This window comes from Callithrix jacchus, chromosome 4, assembly GCF_049354715.1.
Source record: "Callithrix jacchus isolate 240 chromosome 4, calJac240_pri, whole genome shotgun sequence".
NCBI lineage: Eukaryota > Metazoa > Chordata > Mammalia > Primates > Cebidae > Callithrix > Callithrix jacchus.
The window spans coordinates 19888911-19912994 of NC_133505.1; the positions used below are offsets into that span (position 1 = coordinate 19888911).

Consider the following 24084-nt stretch of genomic DNA (forward strand, 5'->3'; position numbering starts at 1 on the left):
TACAGGCATGGGCCACTGTGCCTAGCTGGCTTTACTTTTAAGTACTTGCATGTTTTAGAAACAGAATTATGGGCATCTTCAGATCAAAACCAATAACTAATATATTTAATTTATAGGAAAAAATAAACCACTGAGCCATCTGCAAACCTAAACAGAGCTTCTCCTGTATGAATTCTGATGAACCATGTTGGGATGTTGTGACATGCTCACCATGACACCCTTTTATGATCTGATTGGTTGATGGCAAGTTTTGTGAGTCAGTCACATGTGTTTTCAAATTAAAAGTGGGACACACTTTTGGTTGTTCTTGTTCTACCAATTAAGTTCATGGTGTTTCTACCATTTCTTCTGAATCACTGATATTGAAAAATCAAAGGTGGCTGGGCGTGGTGGCTCACGCCTATAATCCAAGCACTTTGGAGGTCGAGGCAGGTGACGAGGTCAAGAGATCGAGACCATCCTGGTCAACACTGTGAAACCCCGTCTATACTAAAAATACAAAAAATTAGCTGGGCATGGTGGCACGTGCCTGTAATCCCAGCTACTCAGGAGGCTGAGGCAGGAGAATTGCCTGAACCCAGGAGGCGGAGGTTTTGGTGAGCCGAGATCGTGCCATTGCGCTCCAGGCTGGGTAACAAAAAAGCGAAACTCCGTCTCAAACAAAAGAAAAAAAAACAGAAAAATCAAAGGTAATAAAAGCACAGGTTTGATTACATAATTAAATCCTGTGCTTACTTTTGGTTTATTACTCCAAAGGAGTACTATTACTAAAAATAGCCCTACTTAAAAAAAAAATAACAGGCCCACTGCTTCTGTTATTTATGGAGAAAACAAATAACATGGACAGAGAAAAGCAGGGTAAAAGAAACCAATACTCAACAGATATTAAAACTACCAGAGGGCTGGGCACAGTGACTCACACCCGTAATCCCAGCACCTCAGAAGGCCAAGGTGGGTGAATCGCTTGAGTCCAGTAGTTCGAGACCAGCCTGGGCAACATGACAAAACCCCCCCTTTTCTACAGAAATTTCACTGGGTGTGGTGGCATGCACCTGTAGACCCAGGTACTGAGGAGGCTGAGCTGGGAGGACTGCTTGAGCCCAGGAGGTGGAGGCTGCAATAAGCCAAGATTGTTCCACTGTACTCCAGCCTGGATAACAGAGTGAGATTCTGTCTCACAAATCAATAAATAAAAATAAAACTGCCAGAGGATCTATGAGAGACTCTCATGATCACCTTGTCACATACAAAAGGCATTCATTTAATAGAAAAAAAGAATAAGCAGCTGCTTTTTTAGCCCCCAATGGATACATACTCTATGATAAAGATAGAGTATGTTGTTCTGGAAAAGGCAACAACAGGGATGGAGAACAGGTCAGGATTTGGCCAGGGGATGCTGGGGTTAGGGCAGACTACCAGCAGCAGCATGAGGGAATGTTGGGACTGATGGAATTGTTCTTGATAGCGGTGGTGAATGTGTGACTCTATGCCACTGTCAAAACACATGGAACTGCACACTCAAGAGAATAAGCTGTATGTATATAAATCAAAACATACAGGCCGTGCACAGTGGCTCATGCCTGTAATCCCAACACTCTGGGAGGCTGAGGCAGGCAGATTGAGGTCAAGAATCAAGACCATCCTGGCCAACATGGTGAAACCCATCTCTACTAAAAATACAAAAATTGGCTGGGCATGGTGGTGCACGCCTGTGGTTCCAACTACTCGGGAGGCTGAGGCAGGAGGACAGCTCAAGCCCAGGAGGTGGAGGTTGCGGTGAGCTGAGATTGTACCACTGCACTCCAGCCTGGCAACTGAGTGAGAATCTATCTCAAAAAAAAAAAAAAAAAAAGCTGCTTCAAAGTCAACAACAATGTAAAACAGAATGGATCTCCTTCATGGTAAGTGTATACATTTTTAAAGCTGTATTAGATAGTACCCTATAAGACTTTTATATGAGTAATATTAATATTCTCTATCTTCTTCCATAAATTCTGAACACATTTTAAGAGTCCTGTCATTAAAACTCATATTTCAGTATATTAGTATAGATACCAAAATATTCATACTGCCCCTTTGCCCAGATATCTGTGACATTTCAGAAATAAATCATAAGAAGCACTAAATATATAAAGACTACTGCCTTGAAGGACTTAAAAGTCCCATCTTTTTATTTTATTTTATTTTTTTTGAGATGGAGTCTTGCTCTGTTACCCAAACTGGAGATCAGTGGTGTGATCTCAGCTCACTGTATTCTCTGCCTCCCAAGTTCAGGCAATTCTCCTGCCTCAGCATCCTGAGTAGCTGGGACTACAGGTGCCCGCCACCATGCTCAGCTAATTTTTGTATTTTTAGTAGAAGCAGGGTTTTACCATATTGGCCAGGCTGGTCTTGAACTCCTGACCTTGCGATCCACCTGCCTCGGCCTCCCAAAGTGCTGGAATTACAGGCGTGAACCTGTGCACCTGGCCAAAGTCCCATCTTTACAGCCAAGTTCAACTGCTAAATCATGCAACATGAACAAATCATTTCGTCGCCCTGCACTTGGTTTCTCTAATTTTAAACGATGAGAGTATCCCTTCCAACCCTAGCACACAATTACCCATTCCACTTCACAAAATGAAGCTTGAGTTTCTACTTCTTTCATATCTTCCACTCAGAAAAACTTCATCACCACAACCTTTCTCTTTCCATGCACCAGGAGTGAAGCTATCAGTCATGTTATTAAAGAGTTAGTAATTCATGGCTCACAGCATGTGCCTTCCCCACCCTTGCCACCATGAGATTAGCAGTTATTATCATTCCTTGGCTGAGAAAACCAAGTGGAGAACGGAAAAGATTTGTCCAAGATTGTAAGCTATAAGAAGCCATGATGTGAGCCCTCTACCCTTGGAGAGAGGGGAAGCTACCCTCTTCATTCTACTATAGCTCTCAATTCCCTGGGGACCACTGGCAGACTCTGAAGGTACATGGGCTCATGTCTAATTCATATGGCACACACTCTCCTGCTCTTGCCTCTACTGGGATACAGTGGATGGGAGCTGATAGGGAGATGGGCAAGCTTCCCTCCCTGGAACATCCTGTTTCAGTCTGGTTCAGGAGCCCCCTCATTCTGGTGGAAACAGTACCACATATTTTACTGAGGCAGGAAGAGAGAAGAGTCAGATTATTTGGGAATTGCAAGTGTTCTTTTTTTCTGAGATGGAGTTTTGCTCTTATTGCCCGGGCTGGAGTGCAATGGCACAATCTTGGCTCACCGAAACCTCTCCTGCCTCAGCCTCCCAAGTAGCCAGGGTTACAGGCATGCCCCACTGCAACTGGCTAATTTTGTATTTTTAGTAGAGATGGGATTTCTCCATGTTGGTCAGGCTGCTCCCAAACTCCCAACCTCAGGTGGTCTACCTGCCTCGGCCTCCCAAAGTGCTGGGATTACAGGGGTGAGCCACAGCACCCAGCCAGGTGTTCTCTTTTTGAGAGTCAGTCAACACTGGCCTAAGATTTTCCTGGCTACCTGTGTTTCCCAGCATTGCAGCACATGAACTGACGCGCCTATGAACAGTGCACACAGTGTAATTGGTCACACTTACTAATGCGAGATTCTTAGCTACTCTGCTCCTCTCATTCCTCTTGCAGGATGAGCCCTGGTAGTATGGGGAGCTGACAGACAGAGGGAATTCAAGCTGCTTTTGTCTGAGTTTGAGAAAATTGTCCGGATCCTTTGTAGTAGCATTTTGGGGGATTGCATTTTTTCCTAGCCCCTTAACAAGGAGAAATTGTTCATTGTTAATTTTCCCCTTAACAAGGGCAATTGGTGGAATAAATACAACTAACAGTTATTTACACTTACTAGGCACCATGCACCATTCCTGGCATTTGATATGTATTCATACATTTCATTTGCACAATGGTAATGTTAGTATCGCTGTTTACAGTAACTGGGTTTATTTCTCTACATTTCTCCAAATACAGAAACTGAGAATCAGAGAGATAACATAATTAGCTTTATGTCACACACACTAGGAATCTGCAAAGCTGGATTTGAACCCAAATGGTCTGGCTCCTGAGGGTCCCCTCCCTCCCCAACACTGAATATACTACACTAGCCTTGTCCAGCTCCCTGTCCTTGTGCACATCAAGAAAATACCTCTTGGAAACAAGGGGAAATGTGCTATATTAAGAACAACCAGAGAGGTGAAGATATTATGTAAGTACTTGCTACTCAGTTTCCTCTGTTGGTCAGAATTTTACAGCACAGAAATCACCCACACACACAGCCTAGGGTGGCTGGCCTGAGATCTAAATCGTGGCAGTGGTGGTGGCTGGCATCCGGATGTGGACACGGTGACCATGACAAAGAGAGAAATTCGATGCCCAGAGGCCATTGTTTCATGAATTCTACAGAACACAGTGTAATATAAGCAGGAATGTCGTGACATTAATATACTAGAGAGGGAGAAGGGGGAGGGATAGAGGTGATAACAGAACTAACAATGGCTGAGCCGGGAGATACACCCCCATTGTCTGTAATTCTCACAACAGTCTCAGGAAACTGGTACCGTCCTCCATGTACAGAGGAGTAATCTGAAGCCCAGGTTAAGATAGGTTAATTGCTCAAGATCTGACAGCAATTACCCTATCGTAACTTAGGCTGACAGCAGGTAAATAAAATCTAAGTCTGTCAGCCTCTAATACTTTTGTTTTTTTCACGACATGTTCCAGAGTTAAAGCAAAATACAGGAATCTCTTCTGAGACCACCTAGCCCAATTTCTTCATTTTATAGATGAGGAAACCGAGGCCCAGAGAGGTTAAGTAACATGCCCAAGGTCAAACAGCCATTTAGAGACAAAGGCTAGAACTTAGAACAGATTTGTGTAGCGCGCGGGTATCTAGGTCACTAGCCTCTCTTACACAGCACTTGAAAGCGCTTAAAAAAGAAAAAGAAAACATTCACAAATGGCTCGTAATCCTTATTGTCCATTTGCTTAGTATTCTACTGCTCTTTTTTTTCCAGCAGTTTGCTAAATGCCCTGTTTATTCTGCAAACAAGGCTTAGAAATGCATAGACACAATCTGTAGGTTGAGAAATCTCTGGCCCGGTGCCGTGGCTCATGCCTGTAATCCCAGCACTTTGAGAGGCTGAGGCTGGCGGATCAGGAGGTCAAGAGATAGAGACCATCCTGGCCAACATGGTGAAACCTAAAAATACAAAAATTAGCTGGGCGTGGTGGCATGTGCCTTTAGTCCCAGCTACTCTGAAGGCTGAGGCAGGAGAATCGCTTGAATCCGGGAGATGGAGGTTACACTGAGCTGCAATCACGCCACTGCACTCCAGCCTGGACGGCAGAGCAAAACTTCATCTCAAAAAAACAAAAAAAAACAAAAAAAGAGAGAAATCTCTCTACTGCAAACGCCTTAATAACGGCAGCTTCTGAACACATTCACAGTGATAATGAATTCCTAATGGACTGTTTCTCTAAGAGATCATCATATTTTGCCTCTCTAGTCTTTAAGAATAAGTGGAGCCTTCACCTGAGCCGCCACCTCCCTACCGCTCAGGGCTTCAACAATTGCAAGTGCAAACTTGAAGCTGGTCCCAGGCCCCCGGCTGTAAGAATCAGGCCATCCTTTTCCACTCAATTCTCAGAGTAGGTGTAATGACCCCAATTCATCATTTTGTCTTTAGCAAGCAAGTATGTTGTAACTTTACTTCCAAAACCTATTTCTTGAGCCAACAGAGCAGTGGGACCTACGCAGATGGCGGCTCTAAGGCGCTTCCAGTTTTCCTGCTTGTTCAGTATCTCCTTCACCACAGGAGACTCAGATAAACTCTGCGCACCCAGATTACCTCCTGGTAGAACCACCAGGTCATCCAGGCCTAGGGTCCCTCTTTTTTTCCATCTTCAATACTGGCATCAGCACAAGTGACAACATCACAGCTACATTGTACTGGATCTTTTCCAGCCAGACCTGCAACGGTGACCTCAATCCCAGCTCGCCTCGTGACATCTACAGGGATGATCATCTCCATTTCCTCTGTTCCTTTAGCCAGGATGACCAGAGCTCTTTTGGAAGCCATTTTTATGTTATATGTTTTAAAGCCTGCACCCTGCGCCTCTTCCTGCGGATGCGGTATCCCGGCCCATCGGGGACCACTCACCCCACACCAGGCAGAAGATGGAAGCCAGTATTCTACCATTCTTAGCTGTGCAGTGTGAAGTGTTTAAAAAGTCAAAGTTCGTGAGCTACTGTTCCAATTCTTAGTGTCTTCTGGGGTCATCCATACTCATATCCTGGCCGGTGTGGTGGCTCACACCTATAATCCCAGAAATTTGGGAGGCCAAGGTGGGAGGATTGCTTGAGCCCAGGAGTTCAAGACCAGCCTGGACGACACAGTGAGACCCCATCTCTAACAAAAAATCAAAACTATAACAAGAAAAACCCCTCATAATCCTTGGAGCCACCCAGAGATTCTTCTGGTCCTTTTATAAACATCTTTGAAAAGAAATGTTAGTAAGTTATAGCCATTGCTGTGAGACTGTCTCCAGACCAATTCCAGATATATTTTATGGGGTGGAAGTTGAGTTAAGACAATACCTGGGCCAGGCACGATGGCTCTTGCCTGTAATCCCAACACTTTGGGAAGCCGAGGCGGGCAGATCACGAGGTCAGGAGTTCGACACAAGCCTGGCTAAGACAGCGAACCCCATCTCTACTAAAAATAGAAAAAATTAGCCAGGTGTGGTGGCACGTGCCTGTAGTTCCAGCTACTTGGGAGGTTGAGGCAGGAGAATTGCTTGAACACAGGAGGCGGAGGTTGCAGTGAGCTGAGATTGCGCCACTAAACTCCAGCCTGGGTGACAAAGCAAGACTGTCTCAAAAAAAAAAAAGACAATTCCTGGCCAGGTGTGATGGATCACACCTATCATCCCAGCACTTTGGGAGGCTGAGGCAAGAGGATTGCCTGAGCTCAGGAGTTCAAAACCAGCCTGGGCAACACAGCAAAACCCTGTCGCGCCTAAAAATATAAAAATTAGCCAGGCATGGTAGCACTACACCTGTAGTCCCAGCTACTTGGAAGGCTGAGGGACAAGAATTGCTTGAGCCCAGGAGGCAGAGGTTGCAGTGAGCCGAGATCATGCCACTGCATTCCAGCCTGGGTAACAGAGTAAGACTGTGTCTCAAAAAAAAAAAAAAAGGCAGTTCCTACTTTCTAATAAATTCTCAAACACCTTGAAAACTTTCTTTAATGTCCTAAAACCAAAATTAACTGAGGCTCAGGTTGGTTAAACAACTTGTTCAGTGATTGACAAGCTGTTAAATGGCAAGGCCAAGAGTCAAAAGATCTGTCCTATTCCAAAGTTCGTGTTCTCTCATCCACATCACCCTGCAAGGTCAAAGTCCCCATGCAAAGTAACAAGGCTTAATAACTGGGTACCTCAAATTAAATCACCGATGTGAAAAATCACCAGAATATTGACTCTCATAAAGAAGCCTCTGTGAGAATACATAGTAATGGAAAATACATTCAGATTTGGCTGAAGGCAAAATATCTTCTTATCAATTCTATAGTCACACATACTTTGGACTCATTGTCTTTTTTTTTTTTTTAATAGAGGAAGTGGAATATTCAGTCTGGAGAAGAGACGAAAACAAGGAACCCTTAATGGCTAGAGGGTACACAGGAAACAGTGTGCCCCACTAGCCAATTTCCTACTCTTAATATCATACTCCTTCCATTTTTCCTCCAGGAAAAGGAAGGCCAAGAGAATGGAAATCTTAACAAGCCACGTTCTGCCTCTTACTTTGAATGTCTAAGAGCTTGTGCTTGTAGATTCAACTTTGTAGCTGAAAAACAAAGAAAAAGACAATTCAGTCTGGTTCAGGTAGTATATCCTAAAAGCTGAAGTTGGATGAAAATATTTTCACTTTTCAGTGAACTGTTATTATGGGATGAGGAAAAAGCCTCAGTCTGGAATATCAGAATTTTGCATTTTCTTTGAAAAGAGGAAGCTACTCATTTCTGAGAATTATAGAGTCGATTCTGAGATTTGTCATAAATGTTAAGTTTTTTTGCTTTGAGTTTGCATAACAAGTTGACGATTGTTGAAACCAGCTGATGAGCGCATGAGGATTACAGTACTATTCTCTGCACTGTTGTGTGTGTTGATAAGTTTTCCTATTAGAGTTTAAAAATTACTCCCATGCAAGGCCAGCCAAAACCTGTATAGAATAATTGTGAAAAGGCTTTCATTTTTTTCCAAGTCTTGGCTTTGTTGATTTCCAAGAAATTGTATTATGTTCTAAACAGACATCTTAAGTCCCGTCTGGAACACGGTGTAGCTTAAGAAAATAAAGCCACCAATTTAACCCAATTCCTGCTCCTTTCTGGTGATACGACTGATCTCAAAAATAGATACTATTGACATCCCCCATGTTTTTAAGGAAACGCTCTTCTAATGGATAATATGTACTTCACAGTGTTACATAAGGGGTAAGTGAAGCGTTTTGGTGGTCATAAAACTTATGACAATAACACTAATGGAAATCAAAATGATCAAGAACAGATATCCCAGTCTGGGCAACACAGTGAAACCCCATCTCTACAAAAAATTTAAAATTAATGGGGCATGGAGAGAGATGATTATAGTTCCAGCTACTAGGGAGGCTGAGGTGGGAGGATCACGTGAGCCTGGGAAGTTGAGGCTACAGTGAGCTGTGATGGTACCACTGGCACTCCAGCCTGGGAAACAGAGCAGAGACCCTGTCTCAGAAACGAACAAGCAAACAAACAAACAAACAAAAACAGATCTCCATCTGCACATGTCAATTTGCTTAAAGTTTCCCACATTTCCTCCTATCCATCTTTGGGTATATCTATATGTTTTCATATGGTTGGTGAGTCATGGCCTGGACATCCTTCTCTACTGAGATTTAAACTGTTTTTATTCAACACCTTGAGGCTCTTGTTAGTATAGGAATACTAGACCACATTTAGGTTTTTCTTAATATATGTTCATATTAGTAAGTGGATAAATACTTAACATGTCATTTTACCCCATTTTAAAAATTTAATTCTCAAAACAGCCTTACTAAGTAGCCATCATTATCATGACTACAAAATGAAGAGTTTTAGGTTTAGGGTACACAAGGTCATAAAACGAACGGACATAAAGCTAAAATTCATCATTGGGTTTGTCTCACTCCAAGGCCCATAATAGTTCCCCAATATGAGTCCTTCCCAAACATCAGTCATTTGCATACCACTTTCATGAAGTCTGCCATATGTGATCAACACCATTAAGCTGTTGCTTATATCAACTTGTCTTTATTTTTACTCGTGGTTGGAAGTGAACAAAATCGGCATTTGCTGCAAAGCTATACATGTGCCAGCCTCTGTAAAGGACGGTCCGTGTCAGCAGTTCTCAAAGTGTAGCCCCCAGATGAGAAGCCTCAGTATAACCCAGGAAGTTGTTAGAAATACAGAATCTGGGGACTGCTCCAGACCTGCTGAATCAGAAACTTCAGGGTAGGGCTCAAAAATCCGTGCTTTAGGCCTGGAGTGGTGGCTCACACCTATAATCCCAGCACTTTGGGAGGCCGAGGCAGGTGGATCACGAGGTCAAGAAATTGAGACCATCCTGGTCAACAAGGTGAAACCCCGTCTCTACTAAAAATACAAAAATTAGCTGGGCATGATGGTGCGCGCCTGTAGTCCCAGCTACTCGGGAGGCTGAGGCAGGAGATTTGCTTGAACCCAGGAGGCAGAGGTTGCGGTGAGCCGAGATCGTGCCATTGCACTCCAGTCTGGGTAACAACAGCGAAACTCCGTCTCAAAAAAAAAAAAAAATCTGTGCTTTAACACGCCCTGCAGAAGATTCTGACGCATGGTCAAGTCTAGGATCCCTGTACTATATGTACTAGCCTATTTAATACTGATAACTTCTCTAGGAACTAAGCACTATTATCGCCATCATCACAGATGAGTAAACTAAGGCTCAGCATAAATTAACAGCAGTGTCACCAGTTAGCAAATATTGGGAAGACAGACTTATACTATGTTTGTCTGTCTCCAAAGTCGCTTTCCCAATATCATATGAACTCAACCAAAGAAGGATGGAAGGAGATGTTTTTGTATTGTGTAAAGAGAAATAGGGTAGAAATATTTTGGAGAGATAATTTAGATGTTGCATATATATTGACATATGTATATGTACTGTTACATTGTACTATGTACATTGACATATACATATATTAATTATATATAGCTTTGATACACATAGAATATTTTACTGTTTTTAAGAGCCATTGAAATGCAATACTTTGTTTAAAACAAAGTGTCTAGGTGCGATGGCTCACACCTGTAATCTCAGCACTTGTGGAAGGCTGAGGGGAGAATCAATTTAGCCCCAGAGTTGGATACTAGCCTGGGCAACATATTGAGATCCCATCTCTACAATTTTTTTTTTCTTTTGAGACAAAGTGTCACTCTGTCACCAGTCTGGAGTGCAATGGTGAGATCTTGGCTCACTGCACCTCTGCCTCCCGGGTTCAAGCAATTCTACTGCCTCAGCCTCCTGAGTAGTTGGGACTACAGGAGCCTACCACTGTGCCCGGCTAATTTTTTTGTGTTTTTAGTAGAAATGGGGGTTTCACCATGTTGGCCAGGATGGTCTCGATCTCTTGACCTCGTGATCCGCCTGCCTCAGCCTCCCAAAGTGCTGGGATTACAGGAGTGAGCCACTTCGCCCAGCCTACAAAAAATTTAAAAATGAGCCAGGTATAGTAGTGCATGCCTGTAGTCCTTGCTACTTGGCAGCCTGAGGCAGGAGGACCACTTGAGCCCAGAAGGATGAGGCTGCAGTGAGTGCCATTGCACTCCAGCCTGGGTGCCAGAGAGAATTACTGCCATTGCACTCCAGCCTGGGTGACAGAGGGAGACCCTATCTCAAAACAAAATGAAACAAAAACAAAAACAACTGCTGTTTCTAGAAAAAGTCATCTTATACAATTGGTAAGGAATGAGAGAAAGTTGAATGAGTTGGAAAAATGAACTTGCCAGCACTGAAGCAGTGGAAAGGATGTTAATAATCCTTTGTGCCAGAATTAAATTCATGTTAATTCAGCTTAGTGGGTGCTTACCAGTCATGATTATACTTATACCTAATTGAATTTTCACTTTAAATATACTTTACACTAATATGTACTTTAATCCAATTTTTCTTATTTTATAAAATGTTGTTCTAGATATTAGGAATTAAGAGGTAATTAATAGTAGCATTTCCCAATTATGTCCTTTTTAGGGGTAGGGGACAGAAATGTTAGGGTACAGATTCCCCAATGAAGGAAATGATCCTTCCCAAACAGTACAGTGGAGCCAGTGGCTGGAAACATCACAAATGATTCTACAAATGGCCATAGCGTCAGCATAGCTTATCGTATAAATACTTTATAACCTGCCTAAGGTTTCTCTTCCAGGAGCTCAGCATCCTATGATGCAGACTCATCAGTCTAGGTACTCAAGAGCAGGGACACACTGTAAATTAAAATCTTCCCCTGTGATCCTACCTGAATTACTGACCTGAAAAGAACCTAGAGCCCTTTACCGAAGAGGTTAAATAAGCCGAACAGGCCCACATCACTAATTCAGTATTTTGAAAATCACGTTCAAATTCCTTATGCATACTTAATATTATCTGGCTATCCAAAAATATTATTTTAAAACTCTTGTTCTGTGGATATGAACCTATGGAAGTATCTGTTTTGCGGAATTTCTCCTTCAGCCAGAGTTTATCTCCATATTGAAAAGACAAATGCCAGTGTGGATTTTCCTCCGGCCCCCAAAGATAGCATTATTGTAGACTCGAATGTCCTGGTGACGTTTGTTAAGACATGATTCTACCCTGTCATTCAATGTTTATAACTCTCAGTCACCAATTCAGTCGGCATGAGTGAATGCATCCTTTATGGCCCTAGAAACTGAATTCAAAGTCGATGCACAGAGAACACAATACATACTTTGAAAAAGACTGGGACTGATCCAGCCACACGCAGATTTAAGGCCCTGGTAACCTTTAGGCCGAGAACACATACCTTCTAAATAGCTCAGTGTTTACAGTTGTTGAGAGCTGGAGAGATGTTTGGAGTTTCTTTGTTAAACCTCTCCTATTGGATTTTTCCCTAAGCCAGACATTCGGGAGAAGTCTAGATCAAATTAAGTTAGAAGACGCTCAGTGCATGAATGTGAGTAGCCCGGGAGTGGTACTAGCAGGAGGTGGGAGTGGGTGGCAGGTGTGGAGGAAACTCACACCAGGTGCAAGTGAGGCAGAAACTGAGTGGGGGCGTCCGCATGCACCGCCTGCCACAGCTTTCTCTTGGCATCAGAATCCGACTCCATCATGGACCCAGGTTGGCTGTGTGGGAGCCAGATTTTCTAAGGAAGGGATCTATCCCATTAACATTTTATCTGGAGTAAAATGAGGCTTGCTAATTCTCTCGGGACTCTCTCATATTTACCGATATCATTGGTTGGCCTGGCTGTTGTGGACTTTTACCTACTGTTTCTCTAATCTTTACTACCAAGAATTATCCCTCAACAGTGTATCCCAAGGTACAGGGTACACTTTTGTTCCACGCATCTTCTTGGAATTCTCCAGCATATTCCTGCTCCTCCCCAGGTCCTCCCATACCCATCCGGCACCCCGCATATTGTCAGATCAAGCAGGTGCACAGTTATTCATGCAGCACAGGAGTAGTGGTGAACATAGACAGATGTCACTTTTCTCACGCTTGAGGAGCTGAAATACTGAGGAGGTTCGGTAGAAGAGCTACTCAGCTAATAGGTGACCACAATTCAATGCTGGCAGCCAGTGGCATTAGGTCAAGGAGACCCTAGAGTTGAAACACATCTGGGAGGGTGGTGATCAGACAAGACTTCCAGAGGAAATGACTTCCAAGGTGGGCCATAAAGATGAAGAGTTAGACAGAGATGGTAGGAAAGGCATTCTTTATGAGAGGATGTCATAAAAAGCCATAAAAAAAAATAGATGAAAATTGCTGATATGTGTAGGACCAAGTAGTTGCTGGTACATGAAGTAGGAGGCATCAAATAAAAAGAAATGAGGGTAGAGACAGAGAGGGTGGAGGGCCAGGTCTTGGAAGTCATGTCACATGAAGAGCTTAAGCCTGGCCTTTTTTTTTTTGAGACAGATTCTCACTCTGTCACCCAGTCTGGACTGCAGTGGTGTGGTGCAGTCATGCTCACTGCAGCTTTGACTTCTCAGGCTCAAGCAATCCTCCTTCCCCAGCCTCCTGAGTAGCTGGGACCACAGGCATGCACCATTACGCCCAGCTAATTTTTAAATTTTTTGTAGGGACGAGGATCTCAGTATGTTGGCCAGGCTGGACTCGAACTCCAGGCCACAGGCAGTCCTCCTGCCTCAGCCTGCTAAAGTGCTGGAATTGTGGGAGTGAGCCACCTTGTCTGGCCAAGTCTAAAAGGTCCCTTAAAATCAGGAGAAGCCAGGGCAGTAGTGGTATCTCACACCTGTAATCCCAGCACTTTTGGGAGGCCTAGGTGGGCAAATCACGAGGTCGGGAGTTCAAGACCAGCCTGGCCAACTTGGTGAAACCCCGTCTCTACTAAAAATACAAAAATAAGCCAGGTGTAGTGGCATCTGCTTGTAATCCCAGCTACTTGGGAGGGTAAGGCAGGAGAATTGCTTGAACCTGGGAGGTGGAAGTTGCAGTGAGCCGAGATCGCGCCATTGCACTCCAGCATGGAGGACAGAGCGAGAGTCTGTCTCAAAAAAAAAAAAAAAGGTAAGGAGAAGCCATTGTAAAGCCTGGGGGAACAGCAGGTGTTCTACCAGTGAGAATTCTGCACATTCATTGCGGTTGGATGCTGCGGGGCAAATAACTTCATTCCAGAAAGTTCCTCATATCTAGCTTTAAAACTGCTTCAACATAATGAAAAAAGAGTTTCTTAAATATCTGCATTTGATCTATTTAAAGAACACATCTTGCTGTATTTTGTTTCTCAGACAATATGGCACCTAAAATAAGGACCGTTTTTTCTTTTCTGAGTATAACCGTAGCGAACTCAAAGTCCATATGTAATGTTCTCTACATGTTTAATTAGTTTTCTTGTCTATACACATAATAAAGTACCTCTGGAAGGATGAACAAGGAAGTATGAACAGTGGTAGCTGACAGAGGGGAAACTTTAAAATTTTGAGACCTTTAAAATATATTTCCTATTGTTTTTTAAAAGCTAACTTTAAAAAGTTTAAACTTTTGATTTTATTTTATTTATTTTTTTGAGATGAAGTCTTGCTGTCACCTAGGCTGGAGTGCAATGGTTCGATCTTGGCTCACTGCAACTTCCACCTCTTGGGTTCAAGTGATTCTCCTGCCTCAGCCTCCCAAGTAGCTGGGACCACAGGCGCACATCACCATGTCCAGCTAATTTTTGTATTTTTAGTAGATACGCGGTTTTGCCATGTTGACCAGGCTGGTCTCAAACTACTGACCTAAGGTGATCCACACACCCCAGCCTCCCAAAGTACTGTGATTATAGGTGTGAGCCATACAGCCAGGCCAAAAAAAAAAAAAATTGACATATTCAGGAAAAATTTTTTTTGCAAGTGGCTGAGGTGAGGAAAAATTAGCTCAATATACTCATCAGAAAAAGTCACTAAAACTTAATACTCAGCCATTCAAATCTGCCTGATTCCTTCTTACTCCCCAGCTTCTCCGAGAACATCAACCAAGGGCCACTTCCCATTGCCACTGGCCCAGAACAAAGTCTGCTCCAGATGCACCCAGCACACAGCACAGATGCCTGTGAGGGATAGTGGCTTTGGAGAAAGGACACCTGGTGACTCTCATGAGCACAGTGACCTTGACAAGCCTCACATACTTGCTATCTACACAGACAGACACACACACACACCATATAACTACACCACACATACCCACACACTACAAACACACACAAAACACTCCCCACACACATACACACACCAGACACATACACTACACACACACCACACACATATACACACAATATGCACACCATGCACATATACCACACATAGACACCACACATACACACCACACACATAGACACACACCACGTACATCCCACACACACTCCTTATCCCTGCTAACCTCATCTCCAGCTCTAAGTCATTCAGGTGAAACTTCCTTTCACAACCCTCCTCATTTTTTCTGAACACCTTCATCCTTTCCCCTTTTCGGGATTCTGCAGGAAATTTTCTTTAGATATACAGGAAAAAAGAAATGGTCATTCCTTCTCTTCCTGGTGCAAGAGAAGTTTGTGTCCAAACTTCAGTCTACACAAATGCAGAGTCAGATACCAGCTTTGCCAAGAAACGCTATGTGAACAGCGTCGACACAATAGTGCTTCAGTCTCTCTAAGCCTCATGTTCTTCATCTGTACACGAGGCTACCACTTATCTGGCACCAACCATACTAACAAAAATAAGATTAAATGCCATGCATGCAATGTTTATGTGTGTTTAAAATAGGCGATTGTAAATAAAGGGTTAACACTCACACCGCTAGGATAAATGTTAGTTCACTCCCCGTCCTACAAGTCTTTGTGGCCTAACAGTTCAGCAGCTCTGGAAATAAACTGCTCATGGGACAGCATAATTTTCTTGTCTCCAGCCACCTTGCCCATCCTCTTTCTGTCCCTCTTTAAGTAGATTTTTGTGACCACCACTCTAGTTTAGCTCTTAGGAATGCTGTGTTATTGGGGGCTTTTCTGCATTAAGTCTACTTTCAGGCATTAGGTGGCTTCAAGCAGCACTTGAAAGTGTGTGACGGATAAGGACACTAGACAGAAGAGCCGGGAGTTATTTCAAGAATGGCAGGCATAAGGCCATCCTCACACAGGACCGACACCCACAACCATGCTGGGTCGCTGCTGAAAACAAGCACATGAGGACACACGGGAAAAATGAAATGCAGGTCACAGACCACCTATGGGAAACAGAGTTTAGAAAAGAAACCCAGTCCTGAACCAAAGCGGGAGCCTGATGCTATTTTCTGCCTCAGCTGCCTGGCATACGTTGGACGCCTTCCCAAATCATCATAAACAACCGAAGACTTCACAGTATATAAAAACAAGAGACTGCACACTGGAATTTCCAATAAAAACCTATGACTTAAAAATTGAGAATTCTCTTTGGATCATCTTTAGCTAAATTCTCTCTCCCTATGTTTCAACTCATTGTTACCTGCTCCTCCGGGCTAAAATATCAGGCTAGATTTGTAGAACTGAGAAGAGCTGAGACCTGGCTACATGTTCCGATCTTAAACTGGAGATATTTCAGCCAGAATGATGATGTGTGAACATCCAAAGCAGCTCCCAAGATCCTAAAACCAGTACCCCTGTAACAGCTCCATGAACTTTGAGCAGTGGGACTGCATCAAGGGGAAATGAGAGAAACACCACCTATTTCAACTCATACGTTCTAGAATGTTTATGTTAAATGTCAATTTTGTTATGTTACAGCTGTGTTTGTCAAGGACTATGAAAAGTATTAATTCAAAAAACAGTTAAAATTCAGCAACTACGTAATCAAAGTTAGTTTCGCTGGGACAACTGCAACCCAGCATTTCTTGGATGACTATATCACGCATACTTCTAAGACAACAGAGTCAACAATACACTGTCACTACAAGCAACTAAACTAATGGTTGTCTGAGTATTTAAATTTATTTCATAATAATTGCACTAGTCAATTCTCTAGGGAGAGCAGAATGTTAGCAAACTCAATCCATCAACGAGAAGAAATGAGAATGGAAATTAGTACCTACCGGAAATCCTATTGAGTGTCACCCAGAAATGCTCATCAGGACTGTAGGTATCTTTTGACCATTGTAGTAGATCAATGGCCCTTTTGTCATGGAGAATGAAGTCGACAAACTCTCTGGTAAGCGCCACATAGGCAGTGCCGAAGTAGATAGTCAGCTGATGTGGAGGTGAGGTTTTCAAAATATTAGTCTTTTTCACAAATGAGCCACCTTTACCTGTATGCTCCTGGTGGACATATTTAGTTCGCTCAATTGCATGATCAGGGGGTAGCACCCCGGGGGTGATATTTTTCCCTTTAAATCCTTTCAGATGCTGAACTATCTCCCGGTTGGTTTTCAGGGGGAAGTCTTGTCCACAGGTGTTGATGACGTACTTCCAGGGAACCTCAGAGGTGACAAGATCTTTCAGACAGTTCAGGTCAGCCTGGAGCCTGGAAATTCCTGCATAAACCACAGACTCTGTCTTTGAAGCAATGAAAGCATTTTGGAAGCAACTCAGTAACTGCCTCACAGATTGCTTGAACTCAGCTGGGGCTTTCTCATCCACGTGAACACAGTAGACATTCTGGGGCATATAGATAGCCCTAAAGAGCCTTTCAAAGGTATCAAAGTCCTTATGGATGACCATGATATAGGCCAAAGGGAATGCAGCCTCTTCTTCTGACAGGGGACTTGTGATGTAGTGATTCTGGGTCAGGTAAACCTCGCAAGGGATACTTCGTGAAGGTGATGGTAATATGTTTTCCCACAAAAAGATGGGTTTTTCCTCTAAGGCGTGATTACAGGCATTTTTCCTGAAATACCTTCCACTGGAACTCTTCAGCTTCTCATAACTTTTTGGCGGGCTCAAATGGCTATTGTAAAATCTCACAAAAATGACCACACTGAGCAGAGTACAAGCAAGAAAGCAGTACCTCCAAAAGTTCATTATCTTCACTTCCCTGGGGAAGGAATCGCTTCTTTTCAGTGAATGAGAAATGATCAGTGTGAGAGGTTGAATTTACTTCTCTTGCCAGTCTCGAATTTCGACAGCTTCTCCAGAGGGCTGGCTAGCTTTTCCCGAATGTTTTAATCCTCCTGCATCCTCCTCTACAGTGTCTCGTCCATCTTTTTTGTGGGATGTGCCTGGAGATGCAGTGCTTTCCTCTCACACTTAGGTCTGCAGTTCCCCAGGGCTGAATCCCTGCTGTTTGCAGAGACTCAGCTAAGCCAAGCCCAGCCCAGCCGAGCCCAGCCCAGCCTCCGGGAAGCCTCTCATTTACATATGAAATGCAAGTGGTGGATCTTGGCAAATTACGTTCTGGAAAGGAATGACGGGTCCTTTTCACTCGAGCTGAGTTTCTCTTGCTTCCCCCTCACCGCCCTCCTTCCATCAATCTATTCCGATCTGATCTCCCTTCTCTTCTCACGCTTTCTCCAAGCCTTCTAGAATCAGAGGCTCTATTTTTTCTGGCTAGTCCCACAACCTGCCAGCAGTCCTTGGAAGCCACAGCATTTAAGGATATTGGCTCCTCTGGTTTATTTCTCTTCCTGTTCTCTGCCACCTCTTTTCATTGTAGTGTTATCTCTACCCCTGGGAACATGCAGACATGGATAATGAAAAATGCATGTGTGCCAGGCATGGTGGCTCACGTGTAGTCCCAGTTACTCAGGAGGTTGAGGTGGGAGGATTGCTTGAGCCGAGGTGGTCAAGGCTGTAGTGAGCTATGATCGCAGCACTGCACTCCAGCCTGGGCAACAGTGAGACCCTGACTCTCCCAAAAATTATTTAAAGGCTGGGAGCAGTGGCTCATGCCTGCAATCAATCTCAGCACTTTGGGAGGCTGAGGTGAACAGATCACGAGATCAGGAGTTTAAGACTAGCCTGGCCAAGATGGTGGAACCCCAACCCTACTAAAAATACAAAAATTAGCCAGGCGTGGTGACACATGCCTGTAATCCCAGCTACTTGGGAGGCTGAGGCAGGAGAATCGCTTGAACCCAGGAGGCAGAGGTTGTGGTGAGCCGAGATGGCGCCATTGCACTCCAGCCTGGGCAATAGAGCAAGATTCCGTTTTTAAAAAAATACGATTTAAAAAGATACATTTGTAACATATCTAAATAGAAGATTATCAGTGACAGAAAAGTATTTGGTAAGGTAGATTAACTTGGATTCTAATGATGTGTCAGAATATAGTACACACACACACACACACACACACACACGAGTGACTATGGGAAGAGGGAACCATGAATTATATTCTTGGGAGCAGAGGCACGACATGAGGGCAGATGGAACCTAGGAGTGACATTTCATATGAAAGATTTGGTGTTGCTATCATATAATGAAGCAAACACACCTAAGTTTGCACGCTGGAGAGAAATGTGATTGTTAGTGTTCCCAGGGAGCAAAAGTTGGTTCCCATTTCACAAAGAGAGCTTCGGATAACATAAGCTGTTGACATAGTATTATCTGCAATATGTGGAGTGGCTAACCTACTGGCTCTCTTTAAAAGCCTGACGACCTCAGATTTGAGGTCATTTCAAAGAACTTAAAGGATTCTCATTCTCCTTTCAACCCAACCCCCCTCCAACTTCCTTTTCTGAAGAAAGAAAAAAAGCATCAGGACTGCAGCAGAATTCCTGGAAGTATCGGTCAGTATAATTTAGGCAAACCAGGAAGAGCAGGTCTGGTCGCATTACAGATGGTTCTCAGAGTTCACCGGTTAGCATGGCTGCAAGCCATCTCACAACCAATGTGAAGTGCATTGGGGATTGATGTGGACGGTAAGGACACTTCCAAGGGAGAAAGTAACTGGTTCAACTAAAAGATCAACTGTGGCAGCCACGTGAGGTGTGTTAAGAGTGGGCCCTGCTCCTATCTCACTCCTGCAGTCACCTAGCAATCCTACCTGCCTGGGCTTGTGGCAATTGAACAGCTGCTCCTGTTAGGAAAACATTGGGGACAGAATGCAGCCATTTCCCTACCTCCTCTCTGTTCCACTGCACCCCTTACCTTCCTGTAGTGAACTATAGGCATGAACAGCAACAGTGCCCTGGATGCGATGGATATTGATTTGGATATTAATCTGATGAGCCGCTAGAGAGTTGGTGGGGATCTTTGAGATCACCCATCACAACCCCTTTATGTTTACAGGTGAGCAAGTCGGGGCCTTAAAAATATTCTCCCCAACATCAGTCAGCTGGATAGAAACCAGAGCCTTAATTCTAGAGCTCCCTGGTCCAGGTGCTGAAGCCAGGCTGTTTGGCTAAATCCCAGTTGCTCACAGTGCCAGGGTAAAGTTACTTAACCTCTTTACACAACCAGGTCCTCCCACTGTGAAAAGATAAAGAACAGTGGCTCTTATTTCAAATGGTTGTCAACAAGACTAAATGAGATAACTCTTTTGAGGGTTTGGCAGAAATCCGGGCACCTGGTACATATTCCATAAGCATTAGCTATGATTGTTGTTTCTCTTCTGAAAAACATCCAACACTTCTGATCCTGCTAATGAACTGATATTTTTATTTCTGTTCTTAGTAATGGAAAAGAAAAGCATTTACCTTAAGGCTTTCAAATGGTGTGATTTATTCCCAGAGGTAAAATTCCAGTCTTTCCTTGCCTATCACTGCCTTCCCTTTACCCCATGGGGAAAAAATATATATTTTTTAATATAAAAATATTTATATACACACATATATACATATGTATGCATTAAAAATATTTCATATGTAAATATATTTTATATATTATGTATGCATAATACATATTACATACATATTTTAAAATATATATGAAATAAATACTATATATGACATATACATATATACATATAACATATACACATATATTTCTATATACATACAAGTATATATATGTTTATATATTTATATATACATGTTTATATATGAAAATATATTTACAAACATATATATGTGTGTGTCTCTAGTATATATACAGTATACTGTATATATAGCATACATATGTAAACTGTATATATATACTATATATAGACACACACATACTTACACACACACAGACACACACACTCACACACACACTAGAAATGTGACCATATGACAGGAACAATCCAAGAACCCATTTTGATGCCTGCAAGTCTCTTCATTCTTACTAGAACCACACGCTTTTCTGTAAAATGTGTCCTTGGCAGGTCTTGTGGAGACAGGAGGGGAAAGTTGGAGGTGGAAAAGGGAGGCAAAGGGCTTTCATTGCAGGTTTGGTGGTTTTTTCCCCTTCTCTTTGCCTCAAGCCCCAATCCTACAGTAAGGAGCTCTGATAAGCACCAATGCAAAACAAACTCCAGAAATGTTTCAACATGGTTTAGCCAAAGCAGATTACAGATGGGGGAGCGGCAGCAATGATTTATAGTTCAAAACAGCAGTATCCAAAAATAAATAAATGAATAAATACATAAATAAAACCAACCCCCAAAACCACATACATCATTTGTCCTGACTTACTTACAGTGGTTTAGATGAACAGACTTGAGATTAGCATGTGATGCCTTCTGAGCAACTGGCCTGAGCAGTAGGTTTGTTTTGCTTGGTGTCTGTGGCAACAGAGTAGGCATTTTTTTCCGGCAAATAATTGGGCAGGCTACGCTATTAACTTTCAACCCGGGCATTATTTCTGCTCTGTCCACTCCAGTTGGCTCAACAAACTGAAAACTGTCATTAAGTGGTCATTCTGTATCAGTCCCACCTCTCTCTGCCGCAGGATAACCTTTATGGTCACAAACAAGAAGACAGCACAAGGACAGTGGCTAATAACACATCATCTCAGCTCAAACATGAAAACCAAGGGCTGGGCTGCCTGGGGGGCCTTCGGAGAGGTGCTGACATTTCTCTTCCCTCGCAATGACTTAGTTCTCGTTAATCTTTCACGAGCTCTGCTTCTACTGCAGATGAGTTCACAAAGGCTGAGGCGGTCAGTGGAGGGACAGGACTAAAACCTGAGTCTGATCTGCCCTCAGATCCTTGCCGTTCTTCATTGCCCTCTATAAAATGAGTGGCTATTGAATCAAGGCAATGCTTTTCTTTATTTTTATTTTATTTTAGCATTATTATTATTATTTGAGATGGAGTTTCGCTCCTGTTGCCCAGGCTGGAGTGAAATGGTGTGATCTCAGCTCCCGGCAACCTCTACCTTTCCGGGTTCAAGCAATTCTCCTGCCTCAGCCTCCCAAGTAGCTGAGATTACAGGCATGTGTCACCACACCCAGCTAATTTTGTATTTTTAGTAGAGATGGGAATTCTCCATGTTGATCAGGCTGGTCTCGAACTCCCAACCTCAGGTGATCTGCCTGCGAGCTACTGCACCTGGTCCCATTTTATTACTTTACTAGATCAATATCTCTAGTACTTATAGAGATCAGACAGGTTAATGTCTCTGAAAGGATTTGAAAACTGTGCAGACAATAGACCAACCTAGCTTGCTTTGAATATAAGCAGAATACAAACATTTAGTGAAACTGAAATAGAAACAGATTAATAGATACATTATACATATACACATTCTATTTAAAAAGGCATTTCTGAAATATGTTTATTTAATATAGTGGGTTTTTTCATTGAGACATTGTTTTTAATAGCACAGAATACAGATAATAGATCGGGATAACAGTTTTGTAAGACTAGAGGTTAATATTCCTCTTGTGAAGCAGTAGCCTAGAAATTAATAAGAAAAGGTAAATAACCAAAGAGAAAAGCGAGCAGAGTATATGACAATCACAGGGCAGAAAAAAACAAATGGCCAGTGAACACACTTTTCACACTTGAGGTCAGGGAAATTCACATTCAAACAAAAATATGCAACGTGGTGAATTCCTATAGTTTTATGTTGCCTCAGCATCCATTCTGAAGCTAAGATGGACTTTCTCATACAGAAGCAGGGCTTAGTCAACCCTTACTTAACACAGTTTCCAGTTCCCCACCTTTTCCCGGTTCCTCAATATGGTTAATCCGGACATCTGCCTTAAACAAGTGCTCAAAAGCATTTATCTTAACAATAAAAAAAATGGATCTAAGTTAACCTCATTTTTGTATGCTTATCCTTTTCAATATTCTCCTCCACAGGAATGTAAGCTCCATAAGGACAAGGGCTTCATCTACTCTTTTTATTTTTATTTTATTTTTTCCATTTTAGACAGTCTCACTCCCTCTGTTGCCCAGGCTGGAGTACAACGGCTCATTCTCGGCTCACTGCAACCTTTGCCTCCTGGATTCAAGTGACTCTCCTGCCTCAGATTCCAGAGTAGCTGGGATTATAGATGCACGCCACCATATCCAGCTAATTTTCATATTTTTAGTAAAGATAGGGTTTCAACATGTTGGCCAGGCTGGTCTCAAACTCCTGACCTGAAGTGATCCACCTGCCTCAGCCTCCCAAAGTGCTGAGATTACAGGCATGAGCCACCGCAGCCGGCTAGCTTCATGTACTCTTTACCAGTGAAAATGGCAATGCAAAACGGAGGTACCCAACAGATATTTCTTGAATGAGGTCAATCAGCTACAGAAGTTAGAAAAAATACAACAAATAAACCCACTTTTGGGTGAATCCATGAGGGGCGGTCATAGTGGTGGTGAGTTAAATTAAGGAATAAGTGTTTGCGAAGCGCTAATTTTAAGGTGCACCTTCTACCACCACAGAGTTCGAAAACAATGACCTGTGTTTGTTTTAAACACATTCAACAGGACAGGTGTGGCGGCTCATGCCTGTAATCCCAGCACTTTGGGAGGCTGAGGCAAGCAGATCACCTGAGGTCAAGAGTTCAAGACCAGCCTGGCCAACATGGTGAAATCCCATCTCTACTAAAAATACAAAAATTAACCAGCATAATGGTGGATGCCTAAAATCCCAGTTACTTGGGAGGCTGTGGTAGGAGAATCACTTGAACAAGGGAGGTGGAGGTTGCAGTGAGCCAAGATTGCACCATTGCATTCCAGCTTGGGCAAAAACAATGAAACTCCGTCTCAAAAAAATAAAATAAAAAATAAATGCATTCAACAAACCATGGAATTCGAGTACCTTAACTTGGCCGGTGAGCACCTCTGCTCCTGGGGCTCTGGGCAGACTGCTCGGTGGCCTACCAGGAAGGAGGTTTCCCTAGCTTCTCGCCAGTTTCCCAGGGCGACGAGATTCTGCCCACTTTGTGGCTGAGCTCCCTGAAGGTACAGAGCAGACACCTTCCATGGCTTCTCTGTCTGTTAGACCATCTGCCCCCACCCAGCTGACCTTGCTT

The 24084-nt window shown here is 43.1% G+C and overlaps 1 protein-coding gene and 1 pseudogene across 3 annotated transcripts in view; both read right to left on the bottom strand.

The window, feature by feature from the left end:
* Window positions 1–24084, bottom strand: part of GCNT2 (glucosaminyl (N-acetyl) transferase 2 (I blood group)) — a 103721-nt gene that overhangs the window by 30382 nt on the left and 49255 nt on the right. Inside the window, exon 1 of one of the 3 annotated variants that reach the window (XM_035294955.3) lies at window positions 16847–18035. The exons of the other annotated variants lie outside the window; for them this stretch is intronic. Coding sequence (XP_035150846.1) covers window positions 16847–17771 — 925 coding nt within the window. The 5' untranslated portion in view covers window positions 17772–18035. Of the gene's footprint in view, window positions 1–16846; window positions 18036–24084 lie in introns of those variants that run through there. 3 annotated transcript variants of the gene reach the window in all.
* On the bottom strand, window positions 5368–6335 carry LOC144582038 (Parkinson disease protein 7 pseudogene; annotated as a pseudogene).